Source organism: Rissa tridactyla, chromosome 10, assembly GCF_028500815.1.
Source record: "Rissa tridactyla isolate bRisTri1 chromosome 10, bRisTri1.patW.cur.20221130, whole genome shotgun sequence".
NCBI classification, from domain to species: Eukaryota; Metazoa; Chordata; class Aves; order Charadriiformes; family Laridae; genus Rissa; species Rissa tridactyla.
This window is the reverse complement of record NC_071475.1, coordinates 20433194-20460459: the sequence shown is the minus strand read 5'-3', so window position 1 is coordinate 20460459 and position 27266 is coordinate 20433194. Positions and strand designations below refer to the sequence as shown.

At 35.1% G+C, this 27266-nt stretch overlaps 2 protein-coding genes across 5 annotated transcripts in view; one reads left to right on the top strand and one right to left on the bottom strand.

The window, feature by feature from the left end:
* Nucleotides 1-27266, top strand: part of CENPP (centromere protein P) — a 152935-nt gene that overhangs the window by 5692 nt on the left and 119977 nt on the right. For all 4 annotated transcript variants that reach the window (XM_054215855.1, XM_054215854.1, XM_054215856.1 and 1 more), the window contains exons 5-6: nt 2384-2472; nt 9028-9124. In XM_054215855.1, the coding sequence (XP_054071830.1) occupies nt 2384-2472; nt 9028-9124 (186 nt within the window). The remainder of the gene's footprint in view (nt 1-2383; nt 2473-9027; nt 9125-27266) is intronic.
* OGN (osteoglycin) lies at nt 11699-24070 on the bottom strand. The gene is made up of 7 exons (XM_054215853.1): nt 23895-24070; nt 23034-23286; nt 18535-18619; nt 16454-16612; nt 15609-15811; nt 14929-15024; nt 11699-14417 (listed from the first exon to the last, which is right to left on the bottom strand). The coding sequence occupies exons 2-7, from the start codon at nt 23199-23201 to the stop codon at nt 14247-14249; spliced, it is 882 nt and encodes a 293-aa protein (XP_054071828.1). The 5' UTR covers nt 23202-23286; nt 23895-24070; the 3' UTR covers nt 11699-14246.

Genomic DNA, 27266 nt, shown 5'->3' with positions numbered 1-27266 from the left:
GTTAGAACTGTTTAGATCAAATAGATTTTGAGAGAATTTAGTAGTTCAAAAATTCAAGCTTAAGGATTGTATTTTTAAGATATACAGTTTTGTAACTTATATAACTAAAACATTATGGTCTTCCATTTCCTTATAATGAAAAAGCATATTTTGTGACTACAGCGTTAGCAATTCCATTCAGACATTTTACCTAGTTCTAGTTGGCTGTTTCTGTGGTGTAAAAGTAGTGGCAGGTTATCTTGGTTTTGCACAGACTTTGTATACTGTGCAGATCATCCTACAGTGAAGTCAGTAGGGCCCTCTGCGGATGCAGGAATCCGCCTCCATAGCGCTCAGGAAAACTGTGACTTCAGGCCAGACTAGGACCTGGGAGCTTAGCTTTAACTTTTTTATACCTCTGGCTTCTTGCGTATTAAAAGGGTGAAGCCTGTTTTCTAAGATGTGGCATTAAAGATTGTATTCAAAGTAACCTGTACTGAGATCAGTGTGGGTAAGAGAGTGTAAATATGACAGCTGTTTTTGGGAAATGCTTAGTAGGTAACAAATACATTGTTATGCATCAGAAGATAAAGAATAATTTTTCACATTGTTAACTCTAGCTATTTAAACTAGTAGCTAAGTTACAATACAGTCAACTCAGCTCCATAGTACCTTAAATCAAACCTGTTAATGCACAGTAACGGATTGCTCTTGTACTTATCTCTAATTTGATCGTAACATGAATGACATTTAACATTTTGTTTAGAAGCTGTATTCCAGGATACAATTGCACAAAGAAGGGTAGGCAGATCTGAGTTCACTCTGACTGTCTTTGAATGGTTGAGATTATGTGTGTTACTGCAATATTGGTCGCTCACTATCTGATGTGTTCTACATCTTAGCTGGTTCTTTAGTTTTGGCACAGCGTCAGACTAGCGTACAGTTTATACTCCCAAGCTGGCTAGTGTTTTCCCAGCTTTGAGTGCAAGCAAAGAAGCTCCCATCTGTTCACCATTGCGCATAGATGGATGCTTACAAGGGTCAAAATGTGGATGAAGATAACAGGTTAATGCAAAAGCATTGTTTGGTTTATTTATTTTCCCCTCTTACAGTCCTTGGGTATTAGGAGAGGATGTGTAAAATTAGCTTGAACATCTGCCAAAACAATTCTAAACCTCTTGAGGAAGCAGTCATTCAAATACGAGTTGCTTTCTTCTCAAGTGCTTTCCTTTTAAATCTTTTATTTGGCCCCAATATGGCATTTTAGCATATGTGAGTAACCCACTTATTGGAAACCAGTTTCTTTAGAAGGTAGCATGTTAGCTTGTGACTACTAGCAGCCTTTCTAGAACTCCATGTGCACGTTGAACCTTTTGCTCTAAATTGAAAATGATTTGTCCTGATGTCACTTATTCAATCCACTAAACTTTTTAGTGTCTTGGTTTGCTTTTCCCATGTTTACTGATGTCAGTGTTAGCAGTACTTCTGTCCAAACAGTACTAGGGATTGCTGTGATATGTTTGCGTTTGACTCCAGCTTGTCTGTTTAGTTTCCGCTGTGTTGACATTCCCATTTGCTTGCAGTGACTGGATATAAGAAAAATAAAGTACAAAGTCTCCAGTATACAGTAAAGCATTTGCTGTGATCTTCAAGCCATGATTTTAAGCTTTTTCATTCACTGTTATCTAACCTGTTACTCTGGTGTGTTCAAGAATGCGTAGAAAAAAATAAATATTTTCTTTTGTGGCTTCATTTCTACTATATGAACTTTTCTCTCTCTCTCTCTCTCTTTTTTATTTTTTTAATAGGTTGCTAGATATTTTAATTTGGAAACGTTTGATTTTTATTATTGTGCCCATGTCCCTTAATAACAGTTATTATTGTAAAAAGGGACAAGAATTTGAGGAAAAAACATAGTCTGTAAAAAAAAAAAAAAAAAAAAAAAAAAAAAAAAAAAAATGAACAGGAGAATTATTTAATTTTTTTTAACTTAAGGTAACATTATTATGGTTTTCAGATCAAATCTTATATTTGAGTTTTCTGGTATATGTGTCTGCTAGGGGTTGTGTTGGAGAATAAGAAGAATCTTAAAGAAGTGGAAGTGACATGAAAGGAATTAAATGAGCCTCTTATTTATAAGTCTTCCTTTATACATATATCTTCTCTATGCTGACTTGATCACGTATTATTCCTAAAGCCTTGTTGTATGGATAATACTGATACTGTTGAAATGAAAGAAAATGTCCACACGTATAATCTGTAGTTTAAAAAATACTATTTTAAGGATTATAGTACTTAGAAGCGTTTGCATGTATTTTTGTCTATTTTATATGCAAATATATACTTTTTTTTCTCCTTGCTAGAGAAATTTCTAAAACGTTGCATTGTTACTTCTCCAATCTAGAACAAAGAGAGTGTGTCTGCTGTTATTACTGATCTCAATATTGTAGTGGAATCTGGAGAAAATTCAGATGTGAGCAAGTTTGTGTCAAGGTAAGGTGTGGGTTTTTAAGGAAAGTTGTTTCCTGGGGTATCTAATACTAAATGCAACATGGAGTTTTCATGTAAACTGCTGGCAGTCAGTTTTTTTGTTTGGTAATGTACTGCTAGCCCAGCCTACCCAATTCTGATCCATTGTCTGTATCCTTCTGGAGAGAAGATGAAATGCACGTAATTTTTAAGGCCTGAAAGGGCCATTACAAATTCATGTTAAACAGAAGCAGGTTTTGGATTATAACGTGTTTTAGCTGTTTGAAATTGTTTGGTTCAGAGAAAGATATAATAAGGTAATCTCAGCTATTGCATTTTAACTTGTGTAATCAACATGCTAACTGTTTCTCAGGTGTGTATGTGAGTTGCAGGTGGGCAATGTGGCTGAGTAATGGCTAAAGCGTACATCCAGAACCCCTCTCCAGTACTTGCCTGTTTCTAATTCTTTGCTCACCATTCCATGTCTCTTCTTTGCATTAGGATTTCTTTCGCCAATATTTTAAAAACGATAGAATACAGTTTAAAAACCTGGAATAGTGTATTTGTGCAATAGCTTTAGAAAACGTACATACTAAAACTTAAGCATATGACTGAATGCTACCTTTTTTATTATCTTCTGGAGGATGTCAACTTCTTGTGGTGCACAGGATGAATAATGATCAAATTATTTGTCTGTGGTATTCCACTGTGAAATCTGTAGCAAACAAATCAATTATTATTATTGGGTAGTTGACCTAATCTTAATCCTGTTCTTTAAATGATTTCTTTTGGTTTATGTTATTTTTTAGACCTGGGGAGGGAAGGCAAATGGATGGGTGAAAACAAAGGTCCATTGAGTTACCTCAGGCTTCGTTAGTCTGTACTGAAAGCTGAATTTTTCATTTATTGTATGTTTCGGTTTTTTTTATATGTTTTCCAGACAAATCCACTAAAGCTAGCAGTATAACTGAGAATAGTAGTTGTCTGCTCTCAAGAAGCAGGATTTAGAAGAGAAATTACCCTGGTTTTTTTAATGAGTAATTTCTGACAGCAGAAGTGTCTTGAGACTTAACAGTCATACTGGAAAGGAACGTGTTGAAGTAGTGGCAAACTTTATTTCATCCTGGCTCAAGCACTGCTGTCTTGTCCCTGTCTTTTCACTACACTGGTCCTTTTCCACATTAAGCCAGTATTCATAAGTAAACATAAGTTTTTGTGAATGATGTAAGGTGAATTATGGCTTTGCTGTCAATAAAACAAGCAGCTCTTTCTCCTTAGCCTCTATTTGCATGTACCAACTGTTGTCCTTGTGTCAGTATATATACTGTTGAAGCCACACGGCACATAGGTTCAATGTAGTCATTTGGTTGAAACAGCAATGTAGGGGGAAACCCAACCTTGCCCCGCACCCCTTCAATTTTCATTTTTACTATTTGACTCGTCCTGCAACGTCACAGTGTTTGTTGCTGATCTAAGGCAGTAAATATGTGGCCAGAGTCAGGGGCTGATGTTGGCAATATCTGTTTTGACAGCAACCCACTGTTAGATTGACTTATTCTAACTATGTGATCTCCCTTGGTGGCTTGTTTTCTCAATCCTTTTATTAAGCTAGTTCTTGTTTCATACTCTTAAATCCTAATCCCCTCTTTTCATGTCCAGTTTCAGGCTTTTCCCATCTATCTCTCTATTCTTCAGTCCACAGCTGCTCTTAGAATCTTAATTCCTACCTCTTCCCTCCCTCTCCCTCCCTTCTTGACCAGCTATATTTAGTCTCCCTCTGTATTATTTTTTCTTTTCAACCTCCCTTCAGTTTCTGTTTCCTGTTTTTGCCTCCTTGACCCATTCTTGCCAAATCCATTGTCTAGCTCTGTTCTGTTTTATCTACTGGCTTGGATATATTTCTCCTCAGCTTTCTAATTTATTTTGGCTTAATTTTTCATAATGCATGACAGAAAAGGGTCTTTAAGAGCACCAGAGTTAAAAACTTGGCATTCAGTCATAATTCCCAAGCCCATCCTGCTTTGGAAGAAAACAGCGGAATGCCAAGAACACTTGAGCAACATGTTTTTAAAAGAAGCAAAATTCAACAGTCTGTTTTCAACCAGGTACTGCTGCAATATGTAATACTTATTTTTAAAAGATGTACCATTTCTTAAATATGTTGTGACAATAGTTTATGTATGCGAATGGAATCACAATATTTAGTCTTCCCTTTTGGGATTTTACCTGAGTCCCCTTTGCACCAGTTATCACTTATGTTATACTTTATTAGTGTTGAGGATCACAATATCTATGAAAAATCTCTTTGTCGGTCTTTCTTTTTCTTTTTTTCACTTGATATCCCATTAATTGTTGGGTTAGTTAACGATTACATGGATTTCTTAGTCAAATAGAAGGTTTTAGACAGTTTGAAAACCACTCCTACTTTTTACTAACTAGTTAGAATTTATAAGTCAGAGGGAAGGATTTAGGAAATGTCTGCATTATATTGAACACTGCATGGACGAGGTGTCTTGGAAATGAGGCGAAGCATGAATTCTTCCCACAGCTGTAAGTGTCATTCTTTAGTTTTATATGCTAATACAAGAAGTCTTGCATACTGTAGTGAGTTAAAATAGATTTCCTCTCTTAAAATAACTAAAGGAGCATATTAAAGGAGCCTTAAATATTTTTACAGCAGTTAAGTTTCTTATACTTTTGTGTTTTGTTGATGTTACTTTTTAAGAGTGAAAGGGTGTTTGGATGAAGGGCATGTGATTTTAACCTGGTACAGAGTTACTCTCTGCCTAAATATGCTTTTTGATGGTTTTGGATGACTTCTCTGTTACATGGATGTTGGCTTCAGAGATGGATGTTTTCTGCTCCTAGTGGATTTTTTTTTTTTTTTAATCTGGTGACATTTTGTAATGCTAAATTCTTCCCAGAAAAAAAAAAGTTTAAATTTTAATGTACTCTTTCTTAGTACCTTGTTATTTTATACCAACTTTTCTTGGTATTTTAGCATTTGTTGTAGTTGGCTTCAGCATTAGGAATTAGGCTAATTTAGGCTAATTAGGAATTATTGTTTATGGGTAGTTTAAGTACTATGAGACAGTTAACTGAAATAGTGCTCTTACGCAGTCTCTTTCTTCCTTGCCAATACAAAAAACTATGTCTGTTCATGCCAACACAGATTCTCCCCCTTCCTAAACACTGAATGCAGTTTTCTACCTTAAATTTAGCCACCTTTATCTCTGTATGTGAGAGAAGTTATAATCAGATGTAATTGGTAGACTAACTTTTGCATTTGAAACTGTTTCTTTGAACTTGTTAGCCAAAACTATCACTTTCTGCTTGGTGATATAGCCTCAAAAATTTTCATCTGCTATATCGCCTAAGGATGAATCCTTAAGAAAAAGAAATAAAATTAGGTCACAAGATTTGTGATAGTCTTTGAAATTGCATAAAAGTGGATGCTTATCAAAATTGCCAGTTTTTTTGAAAAAGAATTTTAAGTATGTAGTTTTGTAACAAAGCTTTGTGTTGCCCTCTTCCATGTATGTAGATTTAAAAAGCATATTGCAGTATGCGTAGAATCACGTTCACTAGATGGTGAGATGTGGGCAGTTGTTACTAAGTCTCAGTTTTTACTATAGTGTGTGTAGATTTTTATATGTACAATTATAAGTTGTGGTTAAAGAAAGCTGTCCAGAACATAGAGCTACTCAGCTATTATAAATCAGTATGTGTCTATGTCCTTCCAGGGACTCAATTTTGCTGTGCTGCCAGCATTTTGTTCATCTTGGCCTGATTTTGTTGGCAACTGTGACTACTGTGGTAACTTCCTTTAATGATGCTGTTCTTTCCAGCCTAGGACAAAACTTGTTTGGCTTTTCTTTTACATTTTCAATATCTGAATGAACTTCATGTATTTTTTCCAGTTTATGTTTGTGTAACATGTTAAGGGTTGCCATTCCTGTATATTAAATAGAGCTGGATCCGAGGTACAGTTCTCCTATGAATAGCTGAAGTGACTTGGTAGTATACTGTTGCAACCATTCTGTTAATGGCCTCAAGTTTCAGCTCTCAGCTGTTCTTAAAATCTAAAAAGAATAGCTAATCTCAAACAGAAAGGATGTTAAAAGTCGAATTTACATGTAGAATTTAGATCCTCTGTAACTTTCTGAAACATTCCCAGAAGTCAGGTATCTTCTACAGTCAGGTTTTGTTAACTTGTAAAACCCTGTATTAGTAATTGAAATAAATTTTGGAACAGGTTGCCCAGAGAAGCTGTGGCTGCCCTGTCCCTGGAAGTGTTCAAGACCAGGTTGGACGGGGCTTGGAGCAACCTGGTCTGGTCTAGTGGGAGGTGTCCCTGCCCAGGGCAGGGTGTTGGAACCAAATGATTTTTAAGTCCCTTCCAACCCAGAGCATTCTATGATTTTCAAAGCAGTGCTTGCTGGGTATCTTTTGACAATGGCTAATAGCCTGTTTCATTTGACTGTGGCTTCATATCAACAATGACATGAAGCTGTTCACCCTTATGATTAAAGAATCATGTTGCTTCAGGTATTCTGACTCTTAGCTTTTGTGTAATTTTGTATTCTTTGTGTTCTTGCCACATTTCTTTAGTAAAAACTGCACACTTTGTGAGCATTTTTCCTCCCTCCCTCTGACAACAGTGGATGGATGGTTACTTATTTGGCAATTCCTGTCATCCTGTATTGTCTCCTTTCCTTTCTTTATCCTGATCCTTACATTACTAGAAATTTGGAGAGTAAATATTTTCTTCTGTTGTGTTTTTCTTAAAAAGAAACCCCTCAAAGACAAACTCTTCTTCACGCCCCCAACCAGCTCCCCACCTATTTTCTCTAATCTGTCTTTAATACAATTATCCCTCGTAAGAGTGGATGGACTGTCTGTTTACTTTTTTTGATTAGAGCTGAGAAGCTGTATATATGCTTTAATGGTTGCCGTCACTGTGATGTTAACAATAAAGAGGGTAAGGTCTGTTCACTTCCTAATTTCTACAAACCCTCTACTTCTGTGATGGCACCTATCTGAAGGTGAATAGATCTCTTAATTCAAATGGTTCTAATCCTAATTTTCCTAAGGCAGGTTTTTGCACATCACGGATTTCCAGTACCTTTGTTCTATTGTTGCCTGCCTTCTTGGGCTGTCTTAGAGGGAATGTAAGGGGGTACTTAGGTGTACACTTACGCGTTGCTTGTATTTTTAACTTGACTTTAGCACCAAAGTCCTGGAATCGTAATCCCTTAGGTTTAGCTGGCACTGTGTGTTGTATTATTGCCTCTGTTTGTTAACTATTGTCAGTGAAAATGGAAAAATCTTATTATACTAATCATTCTACATAAGCATTTTCACTTGACGCTGTTCAATTATTCTGAAAATGGCAAAGCGAAAACTATTGGAACTATTTATTTCTCTTACGGTTTGTCTCTTGTATTGAAAATTCCTCGGAAAAGCCAGAAAGTAAGATGACTACTGCCGACCTGTCTGTTTTCAGAGGCACTATGGATGAGAAAGTAGTGTTTGCATTAACATTCCAACTGAAGGATTTCCTTGCCAGAATAGCACTGGTATGTTAGTCTCATGGTATGGGCTGTAAATTCCACCAAATCAATTCTGGTGCAAGTCCCACAAAGGTATCTCTGCACTGCTCTCTGCTGGACTTCAGGTTCAATGACAATTTATTAGTGCAAGCGTAGCATCACTTGTATGGATAAAGCCATAACGTACCCATGTGTAGCTGGACTGCTAAATCGTGAGGGAGCCCAAAATGCAGAAGTGCTGAGGGGTGTTCTGCAAGATCAGCTCGACTCTATCCAGGCATACTAATCCCTGCTTACAGTGGGCTTTGCACTAAGATCTCTCCACTACGCTTCTCAGATACCTTTTATTGGCATCTCTCTCCCCCGTCCTGCCCCACTCTCTAATGAGAATATCACCATCTTCCTTAATAGCAGATGAATCAAGTTGTAACTGGCTATCAAAAGTTATTTTTAGATGCCATGTATGATCTAATGAACAAGCCTTCTTGCTTACTGAAGTTTCAAGGTTAATCTTGAAAAGCTGAATGTCGTGTGAGCAGAGGCAGATAACGTGTCATGCAAAGATTTAGCTGACTAGGACAGAGACCTTGAGGATATTCAAAGCTCAGTAATGCGATTTGGTGAATCTTACCAGTTTTGTAGGTTAAAGTTTTACTATGCAACATCTTGGAATTTATTTAGAAAACAAGAGTATTAGATGAGCAAACATAAAGTCAGATTAAGATTTTACCAGTGACTACTTTGTCAAGTTATCACATTTTACATTTAAGACTAACTTTATTGCTGCTTAACTTCATGAGGAGTTGGAAACACTGGTTTATAATTTAATTCTTCAATTTTTTTCAATATCAACACTACAGCTTTTTTTCCTGTTGTGATTTTTTTTGTCTATGTGTGTGATTTCTGACTTCAAATTCAAACAATACTAATTACAAATTCCTTAAGGAACAAGTGCAAACCTTAGGCTATATAATTGATATGTCTCACTAGTACTGTTTGGGTTAAACAATGTATTTCTCTTTTGTAGCGCTGGAGAACATGGAAATCTTTTAACATTTTTCAGAAGCCTTTCATCTTATGCTGAGTGGTGTGAACATCGTAGATGCACTTTTCTACATTTCAAGGTAGTGTCTATCAAGCCTTTATATATCAATATTATGTGGAGTTCTTGAAATAGTTCATTAAGACAGAGCAATGGATGTGAAATTAGCACTCTTTATCAGAGTATGGGAATCTTAATTTTGTATCTTGTGGAGAAGAGAATGCCCTTGCTTGGTATTTGTCTTGATTTTTACCATGCTATTCCTCTTATGTGGAGGAAAATTAAGAATATCTATGCCTTTCTGTGGAGGAGTAAGACAGTTTTTCATTGGTATTACATTTCATTTTGAACAAAACAAAGGCGAAAGAAGAAATTAAAAGAAAATAACTTTGTAGCCTTTGGCATTTAAATGTTAGTTCTGAAGGAGTGGATCTGTCTTTCAAAAACTTGGCAGCATGTGTTTGGGCAACAGCACTTTCAGTTCTGAAGTGTTTTGCTTGAATGGGAAATGAACTGTTCCTCACTCTTAACTGGAACATAGTATTTGAACTTAGTTTTCAGTTACATTTATTTGGCTTGATTGCTTTGTCTTTGTACTGGTTTTAAGATAAACAACTAATCCTTGGTGTAAACATACTGCAGTTTTACAGACACAGAACATCTTACGTGATGCTTAATGTTAGAGGAGGATGTTTAGCTGTGTAATTGTGTGTGGGTTTTTTAGTTCAATTTTATTTAGCCCAAGCATTTACCATCATTAAACTCAGCACCATCTTTACTTTTCAGTTGTAGTATGAAGTGGGAAGTGCTTTGTTTCCTATCTTTTTGAATCTTTTAGGCCTTTCTGAGTTCTGTGCTAGATTAATCAATTTCCATTATCAAATCAACCAGATTAATAAAAAAAAAAGTACTAATTTCTGATAATGTTAAAAAAAAGAATCCCGTCCTCAGCTGAGTAATAAACTGGTGTCGCCTAATCCTGCTGATTGTTGGATAAGCACTTTTCGTTAATCTCTCTATAGGGAAGGTAGAGCACCAAGAGCTTTATGGCTTTGTGGTGTGGTTTTCTTGGTTCTTTTTTTTCCGACTTCACTTGATGCTTTCTGATCCTTCGATCAGCCTCACGACAGCAATCATTGTGGTTTCTGTGACAGTGATTCAGTCAACTGTTGTAAATATTTCTTATTTTAAAATTCAGTACAAAAATGAAAAAATAGAAAGAAGGTAGGTCTGGAGATTATTTTTAAATTGTCATGTGTATCTTAAGCAGTTTTAAAAAGTATTTGTTTAGATGTTGAGTGTAAACAATGAGGAGATATATTAATTGCTAAAAGATGTGTGAATATAAATTCACTGAAGACCTATTGCAAGTTTGTCAATATTACAAATATTAATTTTTTGGGAGAGTATGGAGTGTGATTGACTCTGTGCTTATAAAGAGTTTTTTAGGCCTTATTTCTGCTAGCATTAGTAATAATTTCATTTAGAAATAGAAGACTCTGAGGTAAGAGAATTAATAAAGAGTTCAAAGATCAAATCTGACAATTCAAATAATCAGATTGCTAAGGAGAATGTTTATAACTTAATATTCTGTAGTAATTTGTGTGGAAGCGACTAGAAGTATGCTTTTACCATATGCATAAAACCAACTGAAAAATCTTATCCTGGTAATATTCACACTTGGACAACATTAAAAAATGAGTCTGTGTTTTGGTATTTTTTGTTTTTGTTTTTTTCTTCCTGCTTGCTAGACTTCAAGTATATAGGCAGGCAACTGTGCACAGTATTGGAGAGAAGACTGTTTGGGTTCAGGGTTTGGGTTTATAGCTTTTTTATTATTTTGTTATTTAAAAGAAAATTACCTAGGCTGTTAAGTAGAAGCAAACGGTGCTTCTAATAGTTTTCTCACAGTGCAGAGTAAAAACAGGAAAGGTGGATTATTTTTTCCTTTTCTGTTAGTTTTGGTACTTGAGAAGAAAGGAATAATGTAGAAGTGATTGAATACTTCAAATAATAATGAAATTTGAGATAAATGGCAATTACAAGTTTCAAGCGAAGTTGGACAGCACTGTATTTGTAAGAGGTTGACTGTCACAAATAGCAGTTTTGTAGTGAGAGTTTTCCCTGTTAACAAGAGTAATGGTGGGATGGATAACTCAGATCAAGCAAAAAAGCAATTTAAAATATGCGTTGTTTTGACTATAAGCAGGCTTTCCTACAAAGTTGGGGCAGATTTAGGTTGGTGTGAGTAGAGCAATGTTCAGTTGTAAGCATTTTGTGTTCTGTATTATATGATGTTGTGCTTTAGCAGTTGTGGTTTTTTAATGAAACAGGTTAGTTTACAACTTGCATACTTCACACATGCACACATAGTCAAGAATTGAGCATACCGTTACTCCTTTGCTGCCGCTCCTCTATTCTGCTGAAAAAATCTACAACGTAGTGCTTTAAATAGATTTTGAAGGCATAAGTGAAGTATCCCACAAGTCTTTTGTATGGCAGGTCTTACTGTCTTGCCACCGTAAATATTATGTCTGCAAAATGGATTTATATCTGCAAATAAGTTTCTGATCTGGAGAAACCCTTAATGTGATATGAGGCTGAACAACTGAAGCATGTTGGCATTGCCGGAGGAGCAGATTGAAGCTGATATTGATAAACAAAAAAAAAATTTCAACTTTTATTGGAAATACAGATCAGAAATGAGAGATAGGAAAAAAACAGAATGGTGTACATTCAGCTTGATATTACTACTGGTCACACAAATAGAAGGCAAAAAATCCTGCATGCTAAAGCCCTTCTTACTTAATGTTTTGATGAGTTAACTTGCTATGAATGGGGAAAGTAAATTAAAACACATCAGATAATTTACTGCCTGTGTGAGGCATTCAGAAGGTACCAGTTGTCTACTTGGGTTTGCTCGCAAAATATTAAGACCGTTAATTAGTGTTACTATTGATATTTACTACTTTTTTAAAAATATGTACAACATTTTATTGTAAAATTAATAATGTGATAATGGTTAGGTCTTAGAATGCTTACATGTGTTTATATAAATGTGCATATATTTGTGTATACACATATAATTTTTTTCGTAGGAAGACTTTTGGTGATATTTACTGATCCTATTAATACTGAAAAGAGCTTTATTTGGTAATAATGATTTGTGATGAGAATAAGATCAGTGGCCACTGCTTATGTAACGTTATTACATTTATACTTCTAGCTGTGTTTTTTCCATCTTGGGCATTTATCAAAACAGGGATGAGAGAACTAATGTCTTTTTTTTTTTTTCTAGTACAAATTTGACTTGAAGTTGGAATATATTTTTACATGCTTTGTGTTTTTTTTGGTTTTTCATTTGTTTGGTTTTTTTTACCTTTTGCTGAAGGTAAAAAACATAAAAGTTTTATGAATTACATGGGAAAATGAAAACCAAGTATTATTCTCACTGTTGGACTTGGTTTTTTTCTCAGTTGTATTAAGACAATGGAATTTCTCTCTTGTTACACCAAATAACTTAAAATGGAAAATACTGGGGATCGCTATGTCTTTCTTTGGTAATGGATTCAGGGCAAAAATATTTTTGTCCTGCATTTCATAATTGCGTCCTCTTTCCAGAAAGATGTGCCCACAGTTGATGCTTGACACAGTTACTTAAAAAGTGACTGAAAGTCACTTAGGTCTCAGTGTTCTTAGTGGCAGAGCATCATCAGTATGTTTAGAATTAAGCGTGCACTTAATTCCCCATAGCACAAGCACTAACAATTCAAGGCTTATCTAAATAAGATAAACAAAACTAATACAAAATATTGTGTGAAATCAGTATGTTAGATGTAGCGATACATCATCATGCATTTGATGCTTAACTATTTCTACAAATTAGGAATCTATACTAGTTTCAAAATTGGTACAAAGTACCACACTTCTGGCATTCATTTCTTTGAGGAGTTTACACCTGTGGTAGGTATTTGAGGGGAGAAACTGAAACTGAATGTCAGAAGTGTATGGTTGGGTAATAAAAGCCATTGTGTCCTGTCTGTTGAGGCCTGCACACATTGATTTGTGTTTTTAATACACTGTATGGTTTAAAGTAGTTAAGTGAAATGATGCGTGAAGCTTAAAGTTAACGCTATTTTTAAATTAATGATGGAATCAACTTTTCTTTTTAATTTAAAGACCTGATTTGATTTTTTTTCCCCTAATGAGCAGAAGTATTGTTGTACAAGGGTAATTGTTTATCTAGCTGAAATCTTACTTACAGGTAAAAACATTAATTCAGCTTTGTTGTTAATTATATTGTCACATTTCCTTGTCAAGAAAAAGCAGGGGAACAGGGCTTGGTCCATATCATCTGTTAATAACAAAGATACTTGGAGTAATGCTATGCTGTACTTCGGCCATTGTATTAAAATTGGAAGCTTGCGTTGCGAAAATGACTCTTGTCAGTACAGCTGAGCAAAATTTATATATTTCAATTAAAAATACCATGTGTAAAAATAAAATACATGTATAATATATATACACACACAGACTCTTAGATTATTTTGAAAGCAAAATATAACACATCTTTGAAAAGTTCCACTTGCTGTGTTGCTTGGTACACTAAGCCTAAATAGGAATTATTCTGCTGTTCCCCAAACCAAGTTTTTAAGGAAGCTTTAATGACATTAAGCTTTGAGAAGTTCTATTTCTAAACATAACTTTCTTTTGTATGCAACTACATCCAATATGCTTTTGAAGGTCAACTGAAAAAATTTCAGATTAAAAAAGTGGAATTAAGATGTATTTTTCCTTTGTAGCTTGCTCAAAGAATATTTTGCATTTATCTGAAAGTAAACTGTAGTGATACTGGTAAAGAACATGAACAAGCAGTTGCTTCTGTGATTTTACCTACACGTAAAGAATATGTGTTGGTGAAATAGAAGTTGTGAAGATATGTGTGTGTGCATATAGGTATTTTTACACTTTCATTAAGAGAAAAGACTCTGAAAGCAAGGGTGACACTGTAACTACTAAATAAAGTGGCTGATTTGAAACAATTATTTCAGAGAAGAACCACATTTCAACATAGTAAAACGTTCTGGGTATGGAGGGAAAACGGCACGAGTAAGGGAGAGAATATAAACGTGTAAATAGAGGAAAAAGAACGATCTTTTGTTACCATGCTTAAGTTTTGGCATGTATAATTACATAAGTAGTGGCTAGTAGTATGTTCCTACAGGCAGTGTTCTCAAGCAGGAGAAAGCATTAACGTGCTTTGCCAAGAGGATCGGATTGCCTTCCATCCTTATCTCATCCATACGTGTGCGGATGTAACGTGTGTTATTAGATTTGCAGAATGTGTCATCGGTGATTGTAGTAATATTGTTGTACTGCAAAACAAAACAATTTTTAGTAAATAAATAAATAAACACACACATACATATAAACACGGCCATATATGTTGAAGAAATGTCAAACTTTAATATTATTCCTCTTACCCTTCCATTTTATTGTTATTGGGGTTGATTTGTGTGTAATGTAGATATGTAGGAATCAAGTCTCTTCAAACCAATCAATGAACTAGTAAGCCATTTAAGGTTGTTACTAATGTTTCAAATGTATTGTTGATAAAAGACTATTGCTTATTTTTACCATTTCCTATCCTTGATATACAGAAACTAATGGGAAATTCTTGCACGGTACTTAGCTAACAAACAACTTCTGAGCACCAAATGCTTGTGGCCATACAGATTAGAGGTAAATTGTTTTATTTGGAGGAGCATTAGACAACTGTAGCACAACTGCAGTGTGAACTGTTTTAAAAGACAGAGGGTTTGGTTTGAAGTATGTAACTGATGAGGCCCTTCGTAATAGAATGTTAAGGAAATACTTCAAAAATACCTGAAGGTGAAGAATACGCAGACTTTCTGGTAAATTAAGGGGAACAGATTCCAGTGCGTTGTGTCCTAAGTAGAGGTAGGCCAAATTTGTCAGCTTCTAATAGAGAGAGAAAGAGATTATTAATGCTGATATTGCTTGAAGTTCAGTAACTTGTGCCTGTTACAAGACATCAGTATTTTTTTCTGATCACATAGAAAGCATGTAAACCAATCTGACATGAAACATTCTTTTGCTGTGAATGTTTAATTCTATTGTATCAAGAAATTCATAGAACAGGCCTTCTATGTTTTGGAAATTTCAGTGTCAGCTTATTAGTTATAAAACTTGAGGTGAATATAAAGCTATATCCTTGTTTACTAGTATTTATGTGGTTCTGAGACTGTATTTGAGCCATCAATTTTGAATCGACTTTTTCTTTACATGTAAGAGAGAAAGGAAGTAGGTAAGATATTTCACAGAATTTTTTTTTTTATTTGAATGACATGAGAGAGTGAGTGCACAAAGGGCTGTTATTCCAAAGTGCCTCAAAACCGAAATGAAACAAAACTTTGAAAGCTTCTTCACTGTAGTTTGTTTCTTAGATTACAAAAAATACCAAAAAAATCATTTGGTCATATACTGGATAGTCTGGTTACTAATTTTATTTACTTTGGTTACTTAAATTATTGTCTCTTGCTTACCTTGAAAGCATTTGCTTTAATTCCTCTACTCTTGATTCTATTTTGATTTGCATTGAATGTGGTTAATTTGGGAGGTAGAACAGGAAGTTTTATAAGTCGATTTTCAGCAAGAGAAAGTTCTTCCAATAACAGAAGCTTTGAAAAGGCTCCATCTTCTATTTCTTCTATCTTATTTCCACTAAAATCAATTCTTCTCAAGGTAGCTTTACACAAAAGAAATAAAAAACTAAATATTGAATTTATAATTACACGGCATGTCAAAAAATGTATGGTTGTGTATGTTAAACGTTACATTGTTGGCTACACGATCCTAGTTGTGATCTACAAATGTACATTCTATTAAAATATGATTAGAATCCACATTTGGATTTCCTCATGGTCTTAAATTAAAAAAAAAAATCATGAGGAAAATACTCTGGATCCTTCCTTTTGTTTCTTAGAGGCAGCGTGATTTCAGATATTCATAGAATTTGTCATGTTGTAGAGTGGGATAGCTGGAAGAGATGCCCCTGGAGCATTTGCAGGAAAAATAATAAATGATCGTTTAAGACTGGATGGGATGTAGACTTTAATTTTATTTTTAGCAAACTGCTCTTTCTCTGATAGTGTGGGAATATTGAAATGGGAGTATTAAGATGGATACATGAGCCAAAATGGGTTTCCATATTGCCTTCACAGTTCCTTGTTTTAGTATAAACATTGAATTAAATAAGTAATATGCATAATATGAAATATAGTAAAGTATAAATTATATCTTATTTTGGTAATCTTGACATACTTTTAAGGGACAACAGCTTCAAATATACTATCAGGTAAACAGAAGTTAAAATTTGAATGTTACTTACTAATGTCAGCAAAATCTGAGACTGCTATCCTTTTTATTTTGTTAAATCGTGCATAAAGATATGCTGTTTCCTTTGGCAGTGGGGGTACAGTTTCGATGTCTATTTCCTCGCAGTACACTGATCCGCTTAAACACACACAGAGCAGGCAAGTAGGTAAATCTGAAAGCAAATTATTTTGAGTAGGCAGTTAAAAGTTATTCAACTAACTTAAGCTAGAATATTCAAAATAGATTTTTCTCTAATATCTCGTAAGATTTCCAGTCATTAGGTTTTTTTAAAAAGTTCTGTTGATGTCAATTTCTGAAAAGATTTAATATTCTGAATTTCTCTTGAGGTTTGTATTTTTTTGTGCGTAATTTCCACGTGTGCATTCTTTGTTCTTATCTGAGCATGTCTTGAAATGCTATTAATCGATCTTAATTCAGTTTCATCCTTTAGTTGGCTTACAGTATTGTGAATATGACAACTGTAACTCTGTGGCCATGTTGAATGTCATCTTTGGAACCATTATTTTGAAAAGAGAAATCCATGCAGGAGAAACATCTGTCAAGGCACACATTGCATTGGAGCATTTTTGGCAGGGTCACGTATTCTCTGTGTTACCCCTAGTTACTATTTTGTCTAATCCTTTTTATAAAAACTCCAGCAATTTAGGCATTCTGTTCCCTTTTTTTACGGAGGGTTTTTTTTTTTTATAGCTGTTATTTTTAGTAGTGAGGGAAACTCTATCTTTTCTAATGCGGTTTAAGCCCCTTATGGCTTGTCCTGTTCTTCATAGGCATCAGTAGAGTATTAGTCTTTTCTGGTTTGCATTAATCCTGCATGTATGACAGCATCCTGCTGTATGACAGCAGTATTAAAATACATTTAACAAACATGGCTTTGAGTCCAGTTTCGTCACCACTGCTGTCTGATCTACTGTGTTTTCTATATTGTGAGACTTTTGGTTAGCTTCCAAATTGGTCCGTATGTAGTAGCAAGTGGTATGATACTGCCAGGTTGTTTGTTATCACTACGTAGTAAAATAGGATCTTCCGCAACCAGTGAAGAGTTACAGAAGTAGTCAGTCAATACTGGGAAGCCAACCCGGTATGTATAATAGAGTAATTATTTATTTTTCCTACAGAGGTACTGCATAGAATGGAACTGAGATTTCGTGCTTTAGCTTTGTGAATATTCCCATTTGGTATACTTTAGAGTTCTCCCTCATTCGCCTTTTTTGATTTAGTGCCTTGTTTGTCATATGCTAGAGCGTAGGAAATGAAAAATGGTTGTGAAACGATGTTGTCACTATTTAAAAGGCAACAGTTTTTATCCTTGTCTGTGACTGGAAGCTCTGGTGTTCTCACAGATGTGTTCCGCTTTTGATGAGGGAGTGTTGACAGATGCTATTTGGCAATAACTAACCTTGATTAAAACTTTGGTGGAGATTGACACTCGGGTGGTCTTGATGAATCATCAGTTATTTTTGGAAGTTTAGATCACAGATACACGCGAAATGAGTGTCGCTTATTCAGTGCTCTGTTTGGCAGACAGAAACTTTGCTCCTTTCAAGTTTAGAAATCATTGTGGCTCATTAGGAGAAATCTGGACAATATACCTCAGTCTGTAGGAGACTTAGGCTAGTGAAGAACGTTCGTGATTTATTCTAACCATTGACCTCCCTGATCATCAGATGTAAGCTGTGAGATGAGACAGTTCTTGTAAGAAATCTTTTTATCATGTTTCATTGTTACTTGGCTAAGCTGTGGAGCGTACTGAGGTGTGTATTTTGTTTTTCTTGGTTGTCTTGCCTAAATTATTTGACTTGGGTACAGCTCTACAGCAAATACGACTGGGTAGGTCTGTAGAGATTCTTGTAAGCTGTGGTTTGTGTATTCGGAATTTACCTGAGGTCCTTCAAATTTTTTCAGCCTGCTCCATCAGAAGTTAGAAGACTTCCCACAGGAGATATGAAAGATATTCATAAATGAAAAGATTAATTCTATATCCCTTGTTATCCTCTGTATATTAAACTTTCATATTAAAATATGTTCTTTTGGAGAGCTTAAATGTTACAGTATTCATATCAATTAACTTACTTGTATCCTTTGTTGGTGCTATATTGCGTTCGCTGTCATCCCCTTGCAGTCTTAGGGAAGTGTCAAGAGAAACATTTGTTCCATCCTTTGTGTGAGAGCAAATACGATTTTTAAAAAACAAACAGCAAACAAAACCCCAGAGTATTACAAGGATCTGAAATAGCATGTTGTTTAAAAATTAACTTCCTAATACATCCTTATGACACTTAATTTCCAATTTTTAAAATCACGTTGGTCATCCAGTGTATAAAACTATATATATTTTCCACCTTGTTCGTGAGCTACAAAGCTACACTTTGAAAGGCAAAAAGGCAAGTTGGTGCTGCTAGTGTTCTTTAGAAAAATGAAGTTCTTTAGGAAAAAACAGTAGACACAAAATAAAAATAGAGAGAAAATATAGACTACATAGTGTGGAAGGAATATGTAAGCAATGGGTATCTACAAAAACCTGGAGTTCTGAAGACAGAAGACTTTGTACATCATGCAAAATTTGATTTCTTGTGAATTTAAGTTGTATTTTTTTTTGTTTTGCCCAAATAATCTTAGTAAAATAATATTTCCTTGCATTTAAAGTTATTCAGAGTTCCCTGTTGAGGTAGTCGTTGCATCTTTTCAGTTGCAGGGCAACTCAGTTTATAAACATGTTCCTTTCGGGTATTGGCTGAAATTTAGCAATTCATTTCCATTAACTACACTTAAGTCTGTTTTAATACCTGGGCTACTAACAGAAAGGGCCTTTTGTGACGCAGGAAGTGGTAGTCAGGTTTTCATTGAATATTGTAGGAATTTGAGAATTGCATACTATTTCTAGAATTGTATACATACAGTGGGTTATACTATGGTTTGCATGTATTGAAGTTAAGGGGGTTTTTAGGTTGACTGTGGCAGTTCTGCTTGGCTTGCATCATTCTTTATCTTTTTTGATGGGGAATAGTGGTAGGACAGAGTAAGACAATATGCTTTTTGGTCTGCGTTGCTATTGAAAACACATGGGGGAAAAGTACATTATTGGGCATGGAAGATGTTTTTCTTTAAACATGCTTAAGAATCGGGCCCTGGCAGGAGGATGGTCCCCTGTTGAAGAGAACTTCTTACACATTGTGAGTGCTTACAAGTGAACCAATTATTTTTTTTCTTTTTAAATTCTTCTCCCCCTTCTCCCCCCCATTCAGGCACATAGCACACTGATAGTTTATCTACTAGGGCAGCGTGAAAGTAACACTATCTGTCAAGTTAGTTTTGATACTAACTTTGTTTGGTTTTTTTTTTATTTGGTTGCTTGCTTATATTTTGCTGTGGGAATTTTTGTATTCTGCAAAATAAACCCCTCCAGTTTGACATAAAGCCCGAGACACAAATTTCTTGTCCAGCCTCTGTTATTTTGACCCTTTTTTAGCCTGTGAATCATCCATCCCTTGGCTCTTCCCAGCGTCTGTCTATCCAGGCTATGGCTCTTTTTTTGCCTCTTGTTTTTGTGGAATGTTTGGGGTAGGTTGGTTTGTTCTAGCAAGACTTCTATACCCAAGTTAGAATGCTGGCAACAGTTCAGCAGTTGTAGCGTGAAACTTCTGGTTAGGGTAAGAGCTTTTGCAGTATTTGGTGTAGAGAAACTGAGGGGTGTGAGCTGAACAGTTGGACTCAAACAAGCAGCAAATTGTACAGAAGATTTCTGCAAAAATGTTTAGGTTGCATAAATATGTTGATTAGGCATGTGAAGACATGGCCCTTGTTGAGGTATCCATGCCAGTAGACACTTCTGTATAGATGGACTTAAAATAGAACAACTGCACTTCTATTGTAGCATGTTTGGCTCATAAGGGGCGTTTTTAATATGCTTGTATGAAAAATGTGTTTGCTGACAGAGCATATCTGTACCAGGTACAGATTTCTAGTACAGTATCTTACTTGAGGTAGGATCCATGAAAGAGTATGCGTGTGAGTTCCTTGCAGAATACAGTGTACAGCTAATTTCTGCAAGCAGGAAATGTCAACAACAAAAACCCCTGATTATTTGCAGAATACTGTTAAATACACAAAATTAAACAACAGATTCCCACCCTATCCCCCCCCAAAATAGTAGTATAAATAACCAATATAATGCAATTATTTCCTGGTCAGCTAGAAAAATTCCTAGCTGTGGAATACCGGTGCAGAAGGTTGTCTGGATTATAACCAGAGAAAGTTCATTACTTACATACGCAGGGAATGCACTGAAGGCTTACTTACATACTGAAATTCTACCTGCTTCCTGCACTTTACTCCACAGACATGAATTGCCCATACAAAGCTGCATTAACATTCTACGTCTAAATACTTTAACTATCTTAATACTTACGGAAAGTAACTGATTCATCTTTATAACACACAAAGGTCTATAAAGCTGGTAGTTTATATTCAATGGAATAAATTAGTCCAGATATGAGACAGTATCTAATTGGATGGTTCTGTTCTGTTGTGGAAATTAAGATTTCATGTTTTTAAACTTCTAATATTTTTATTCAAGACTAGGGTGGCTGTGGTTTCAAATAATAATAATTGTAATGAATTTTGTTTGGCTCACCTTTTCCTTAGAAGTAGACTAAAGCTCATTTTGTTGATCACTGACACAAATAGATTTCTTCTGATGTTCACTTAAAATCTTTTTTCCAACTGTATGTTCAAGCACACAGTAAGGAGTTAAATTTGTCATGCAAGATGGATTTCTGACTGGGCATGTTTGAGGAAATTGTTGGAATGTATTTCAGTTACAGTTAACACTTGAAATATTCTGGGAGCTAGAATATGTGCAATAAAAGAATGGAAGATTTGTTTAAATCATCCCATGATTTAAATTGAGAACACTGGATCTTGTATAGATGTTTTTCTTGCACATAAGGAACTAATTTATTATTTTGCAATGAAAACATGTCATTGGAGAACTGACCTGATGGAAATAATGACCGACTGCATTCCTAGAATTATCCTAAACAGAACTGTTGGCCTTCAGAAGACCTCTCTCTAGTTTATAGCACTGCCAGTACAGATTTTGATTAGTCTGTGGCACATCTGTTGGCACTATTTCCTTGTAGGTACACTCATTATTGTTCTTTTTACTGTAACAGTAACATCTTCTTATTAGAATGATTTTAGTAATGAATGTCATCTGATGCTGTGCCTAACTAGTTCAAGTTAACATTTTTAGTGTTTTTTAAAAAAAACTTACTCAGTTGTGAGTGGGTAGCCGCCTGTTAGTTGAGAGTCATTTAAATGGTCTCTTTTTCATAGGTTTATGAAACATGTTACTTCATCACCGTGGCAGATGTCACATTTAAAAATACCTTCAACATTTTTTAATTTAAATATGTAGCTGTTCTTTTTAGTCTAACAGTGGAAAGCTATAATTTAAGTAGAATTGGCAAAATTTTAAAAAGGTATACAGATGTGATTTTTCTCTTTATATATGATTTTTCTATATTCTATATAATTTTTTACTTATACTAATTATCTTTTGCTGTAGTCTTGTTTTTCTTCTTTATCAGACGAAGTTATTGTAACAAGTACAGTTAATGAAAACTTCCTTGAATTTATTAATACTTGGTTGTTACTGCTTTGTTTGCATATGTGGTGTTTTCCTTGGCAACTACTCTTGGTTAGTTTTTCTGCCTGATCAATGGTGTATCTCGTTCTCTCGATGTGTATCATTCAGGTCCTGTCAGAGGCAGCCTGAACCAGAGGTATGAGGTTTTTAACTGTCTCTGTCAGCTGAGGCTGTTGGACTTCATTTAGCTCTTCTGCTTTTGTTTTTTCTGTTCTGTTTTGTCTCTTCTGCTTAAGTATTTAATTTAATCAGCATGTATGTGGAGCACACAGCAAAAAAGTTCAGGATCGACCGTTTGGGGGTGCTGGTGAGCGCCATGAGGTTCAAAGTGTTAATAATATAGGTGACTACCACTGGACTGGATGCTCCATAGTAGTTCAGCACTGCTAAACTGCTGAGTTGCAAAAAAACCCCAACAACCCACCCCTGAAAAACCAAGGCAAAAAACTTGATGGTTTGGTAAGTCAAAAGAGAAACTGTGGTTTATACTGGCAGGTTATGTCCAATAAAGTACTGTTTCAAGTATTACTTAGATGTTAAAAAAAAAATCCCAAATTAAATCACCCTTCTTGTTTTTAAACAAACTTACTGTGTTAATACAATGTTACTCAAACTGTTGAGCTAGTATGCTAGTATATCCCATTCTTGAAACTCTTACAGCAGTAGGCACCTAACTACAGCAGAGTTAAAAATGGTGCTTTAGTCTTAATTTCTGAAAGCCTGTCTTTTGTAGGTTTCTCAAACTGTAGCAAGGGTAGTATTTTTGTGATTTTAATTTGTGGCTTTCTCCATGTCTGAAACCATTGAATGTTTTGCTATTATTGTAAGACTTTTCCATAAGACTTGCATACATGCAGGTAACACCTTATTCATATAATGCTTAGCAGTTACAAATATTAAACTGATAATATAAATAAAATACCTTTCTTATATCCTTGGATTGCATTTCATAATCTTGTTGGATCAGGCTTCCCATGGTAACATCTGTATCATACTCATAAAACTGGAGTGATTCTTGCTGTATAGGTGGTGCTGAATTTACCAAAGGTACAAACACAAACAAAAAAAAAGTAGTCTGCAAAGTCTTCATTCTTGCACGGAATAACGTGTCTGGCTTTCACTGAGCTGGTGAAGATCTGCTCCTGTGTTGACTATGAAGAATACTTTCTTTGTGACTGGAAATGAAAATGCAATCCGTCAAAACAATATTTAAAGCCTAGAGGACTAGTTGGCAGGGGTTTCTAACGCATAAAGAACATGGAACAACTTTTAACTCTTGATATCCTTTAATTAGACTCTAGCATTATAAAAACTGGTCTTAGCATGAAAAGGAACTGCGAAACAATAAACAATGTTTTCCAACTAATAAGGAAAATATTACCTTAATTGCATCTACTTGTTTCCCAGTGTGTTATTTTTGTTATTAGCAAGAGGATTTTGTAAAGCATTTTATGAAACATTTGGCAGGTATGTAGCTGAACTAATTAAAATGAGAGAGGTTAAAAATGCATTTTTGTTGGTTGTGAGTATGTTTTTTCAAACCTAAATGCTCTATAACAGTAATCTCTGTTTGTCTTTAAATTTGAAAGTAAACAAGAGAAGATAACTTAACACCCCCTGAATTTTTACAGGTTGTACACTTTTCTGAGCAGGGGGAGGAGGCTACAAACACAATCTTTAAAACATTCAAATACACGCAGAGTAATTTTTTTCCTGTCTGCTGTAACTAAGTGTTTTATTTAAGCTTTAGTTTAATATATTTTTAGGAAAAAAGTCCACCTACCTTTTCATCAGATTCAAAGTTCTTCTGTGATTCTGTCATAAAACCAGATATCCTTATCTATATGTTAACCTAAAGTGGATTAACAAAAGATTAAAGCTATGAATTGCACTCAGAATGTTGCAATGAATACTCCTTCAAAGTTTGACAGTCTTAAAAGTGCTTTCCGTGGGGTAAGAAGTGCTTTGCCAGTATTCTTTCCCTAGGGTAAGAGGTAATATCCTGGAGCAGGGGGGTTGTACTTTGAATAACGTTGTAAATGTTAAGTCTGTCTGGCTCATCCTACTTTTGGTATTAGTTGTTAAAATGGTAGCCTTCTGCTTTGTGGTGATTTATTCTTTTTAATTGCTAAGGCTTTTTCTGTAAATCAAATAGTAATTGTGCAAACTAGAGGTCCATAACAAGTCATGTGTTATCCATTTTGTTTAATGGTTTAGCTAAGAGACAAAGCAGCTGCCTTCTAACTGAGACAGAGGTAGAGCCAAAACATACATATACCATATTAGTCACACTTTATGAGTAATAAAATGTTTCATTACAAGTTGTATATGTTTAGAGAACTTTCACCTAAGTATGAAATGGAAACTTTTCAGTCTGAGGAGTTCTGAAACAAAAAAAGTACTTTTTAGAACTCTGTGTGTGTGTGTGTTGAGACTTTCAGACAAGTAATTCATGTCTAAAAGCTTCATTGAATGACTTGTTAGGCAATTTATTGAAAAATTGTTTTCACAATAAATACTTGTTTCGAGTAAAGTTCAGTGTCAGTTCTATAGATAACTTAGTAAACACTGTCCAGGTGTAGAATTTTCATCTGAACTGCAGGCAGCAGTTTTCTGGGTTTCTAATGCATTTCTTCCTCCCCCATCCTTTTCCTTATTATGTATTTTTGGCAGTCAGTACAAATGCAAGCCAGATGACAAACTTTAAAGTTTACAAAGTAGCTTTTTTTAGTCTTTAAAAAGTATGTAGCAATAAAATCTATTGGGAATATATTCAGATTTACATATCTCTCTCATTTTCTCTCTCTTTTTTTTTTTTTTTTTAAGATACGACTGTCATCTAGAGTAATGTTGGGGATAAACAGTGGACCTATTTGGTTAAGTTTTCTTGTAAGCGCTGCCTTGTTTAGAAACCAGATGTTTGTAGTAAATCTGCAAATTGTAGAGTGGCTACGGCCATTTGCTCTCTAAACTTTTTTCCAGTTTATCATCAGTTACCACTTTCTGAACTCATTAGGCTCTTATAAAAATGTTTTTCATTTAGCTCATATGCAAATTAAACAATGTCATAGTTTGGACTTGGAGCTTGCTTGAGGATAATGATTTTGCTGTAAGTATATAACTGAAATGTAAAGGGAAGAGGCTCAATAATAACGGAAATTGGACTTTGAATCACATTGATTGCTGTTCTGCCGGAACAATATGAAGAACAAAAGTTTTGAAGTGGCTAGGTTATTAAGGTGTTTCTTGTACATTACATAGCAACTTTCAGTTGGAAGTACTGCGTGTGACAGAAAGGGTGGATTTGCTGAGGAAGGGACAAAAAAGTTGCTGTGTCAATACCATCTTACCATCCCTTGTGGTTTCGTGCATGTCTCAGAAGTAATGACAGCGGCTCTGCTTTCTACTTACCTCTTCCCAGCTGCTGCCCCCCTGCCAAATATCCACGTTAAGGTTTCATCTGGTTCTGGCATCCGCATTTTTCCAGTGCTTGAATGTAATCAAAGGATAAATGTTCTAAGGGAAGGGTATTAAGTATGGAAGCTGAAAACATGATATAAAATATTAAATATTTGTTATATTCTCATGAGAATATAACATATATTTTTGTAAGTACTGAAATGCTAGATATCACACTATGTACATGGAATAACTTAGTTTTTTCCTTATATATGGCAATTTTTAAAAATGAGGGAAAATTACTAGAAAAATGAGGCCTTGAAAATTTAGGGAGTCTTCATGCAAGAAAGCTCTTACTTGCTTTGATCTGCAAGAGAAGAGGCTTTGTAATGTTAGCAGACCTTAGTAACAGCTTCTGCAGAATACATTGTCAAAAGTCTGTGTTCATCAGGGTCACAAGATTTTAGTGGTATGCTTACCACAAAAACATTGTGTAATGTGCGTACTCACTGCTGTTACCCAAGCACTTACAAGAAACTCATGAACACTTACGAAGACACTTGAAGAGTGATATGTTAAGTAATTACTTTGGCATGATGTCATCAATGTTTACCTTACAGTATAGTTTTACTGTCACTTTAAATTGTCAGTGACAAATAAAGTAGTAGTCCTGTCCCGTATTTCATCTGCTTGTCATCCCTTGTACCCGGAAGGAAAAAAAAAGTAGTAACAAATAATTTCAAATAAAAACTTTTTATCTGAATGTGTAACAGATGCTTGTATCAGCTCAGGGAAGGGGATGGCATGAGTAGCTGCAAACAAGGAAGGATAGTGTTTCTTCTTTCGGCAACAGTGCTGCTTTATTCTTGTTCAAAATGACTTGGAACAACCACCATCTCAAAATCATCTGAAATGCAAAGTGTGGTTCGTATGTGTTGGCACTAGGGAAGGTAATGGGAAGTATTCACCCTGGCAAGCAGAGCGCGCTTTCTAGGCATTGTTAGTGCTTGGAAGTCTGATATATAGGTACCTGTTTCTTGGACTCTAGTTACAATGATCTATGAACTTAGAAAGTGGTTTCTCTTCTGAAAGCCTAAACAAGCTCCTGTTTTTGAAGAGGGCCTTGATGGTGTGTTTACGGTATGCTTTCTGATTTGACAGGTGTGCAAAAAAGCACACCTGTTTTTTATCATCTAGTTTTTTAAACCCATGATACCTCATTTTCACTGACAAGTGAAAGTATCTTCCCCACAAGATACTTTCACCTGAAGTGTTAGGCATTTTAAATGGCTATTTTACTAATTGTGTTGAAATGGAATCCTGACTTAAATTTCAACAGTAGTCATTTCCCTACAATTTTATAAATGTGAAATGTAGCTGAAGGTGTAAATGAAGTGTAACACTTTTTTACTTCTAATAGAGAGAATCCAGTCTAACAAGGGACACTTTCTCTCTGGATTCTGCTTTCAGAAATTTCAGAAACTTTAGCGGAAAAGGGTTGGATGTAAGGTAGGTGTAAAATTTGTTCCTAATGTTGCCTTCTATCAGGTTAGAAAATGAAGAATAAAAGGCTTTTAGGAGAGAAAAAGAGAGAAGTTGGATGGGAACAGATGGCAGAGGTAGGAAAGGTATAGGAGAGCAAGACAAAAATTAGAGGTAAATATCCAAACTGTATGTGTTGCTGATTGAATTTTCTTCAGTATTTGTGAAGGAATCTAGCATTTAGTAGTGTTTATATGTCAAGAGCAGGTAAAGC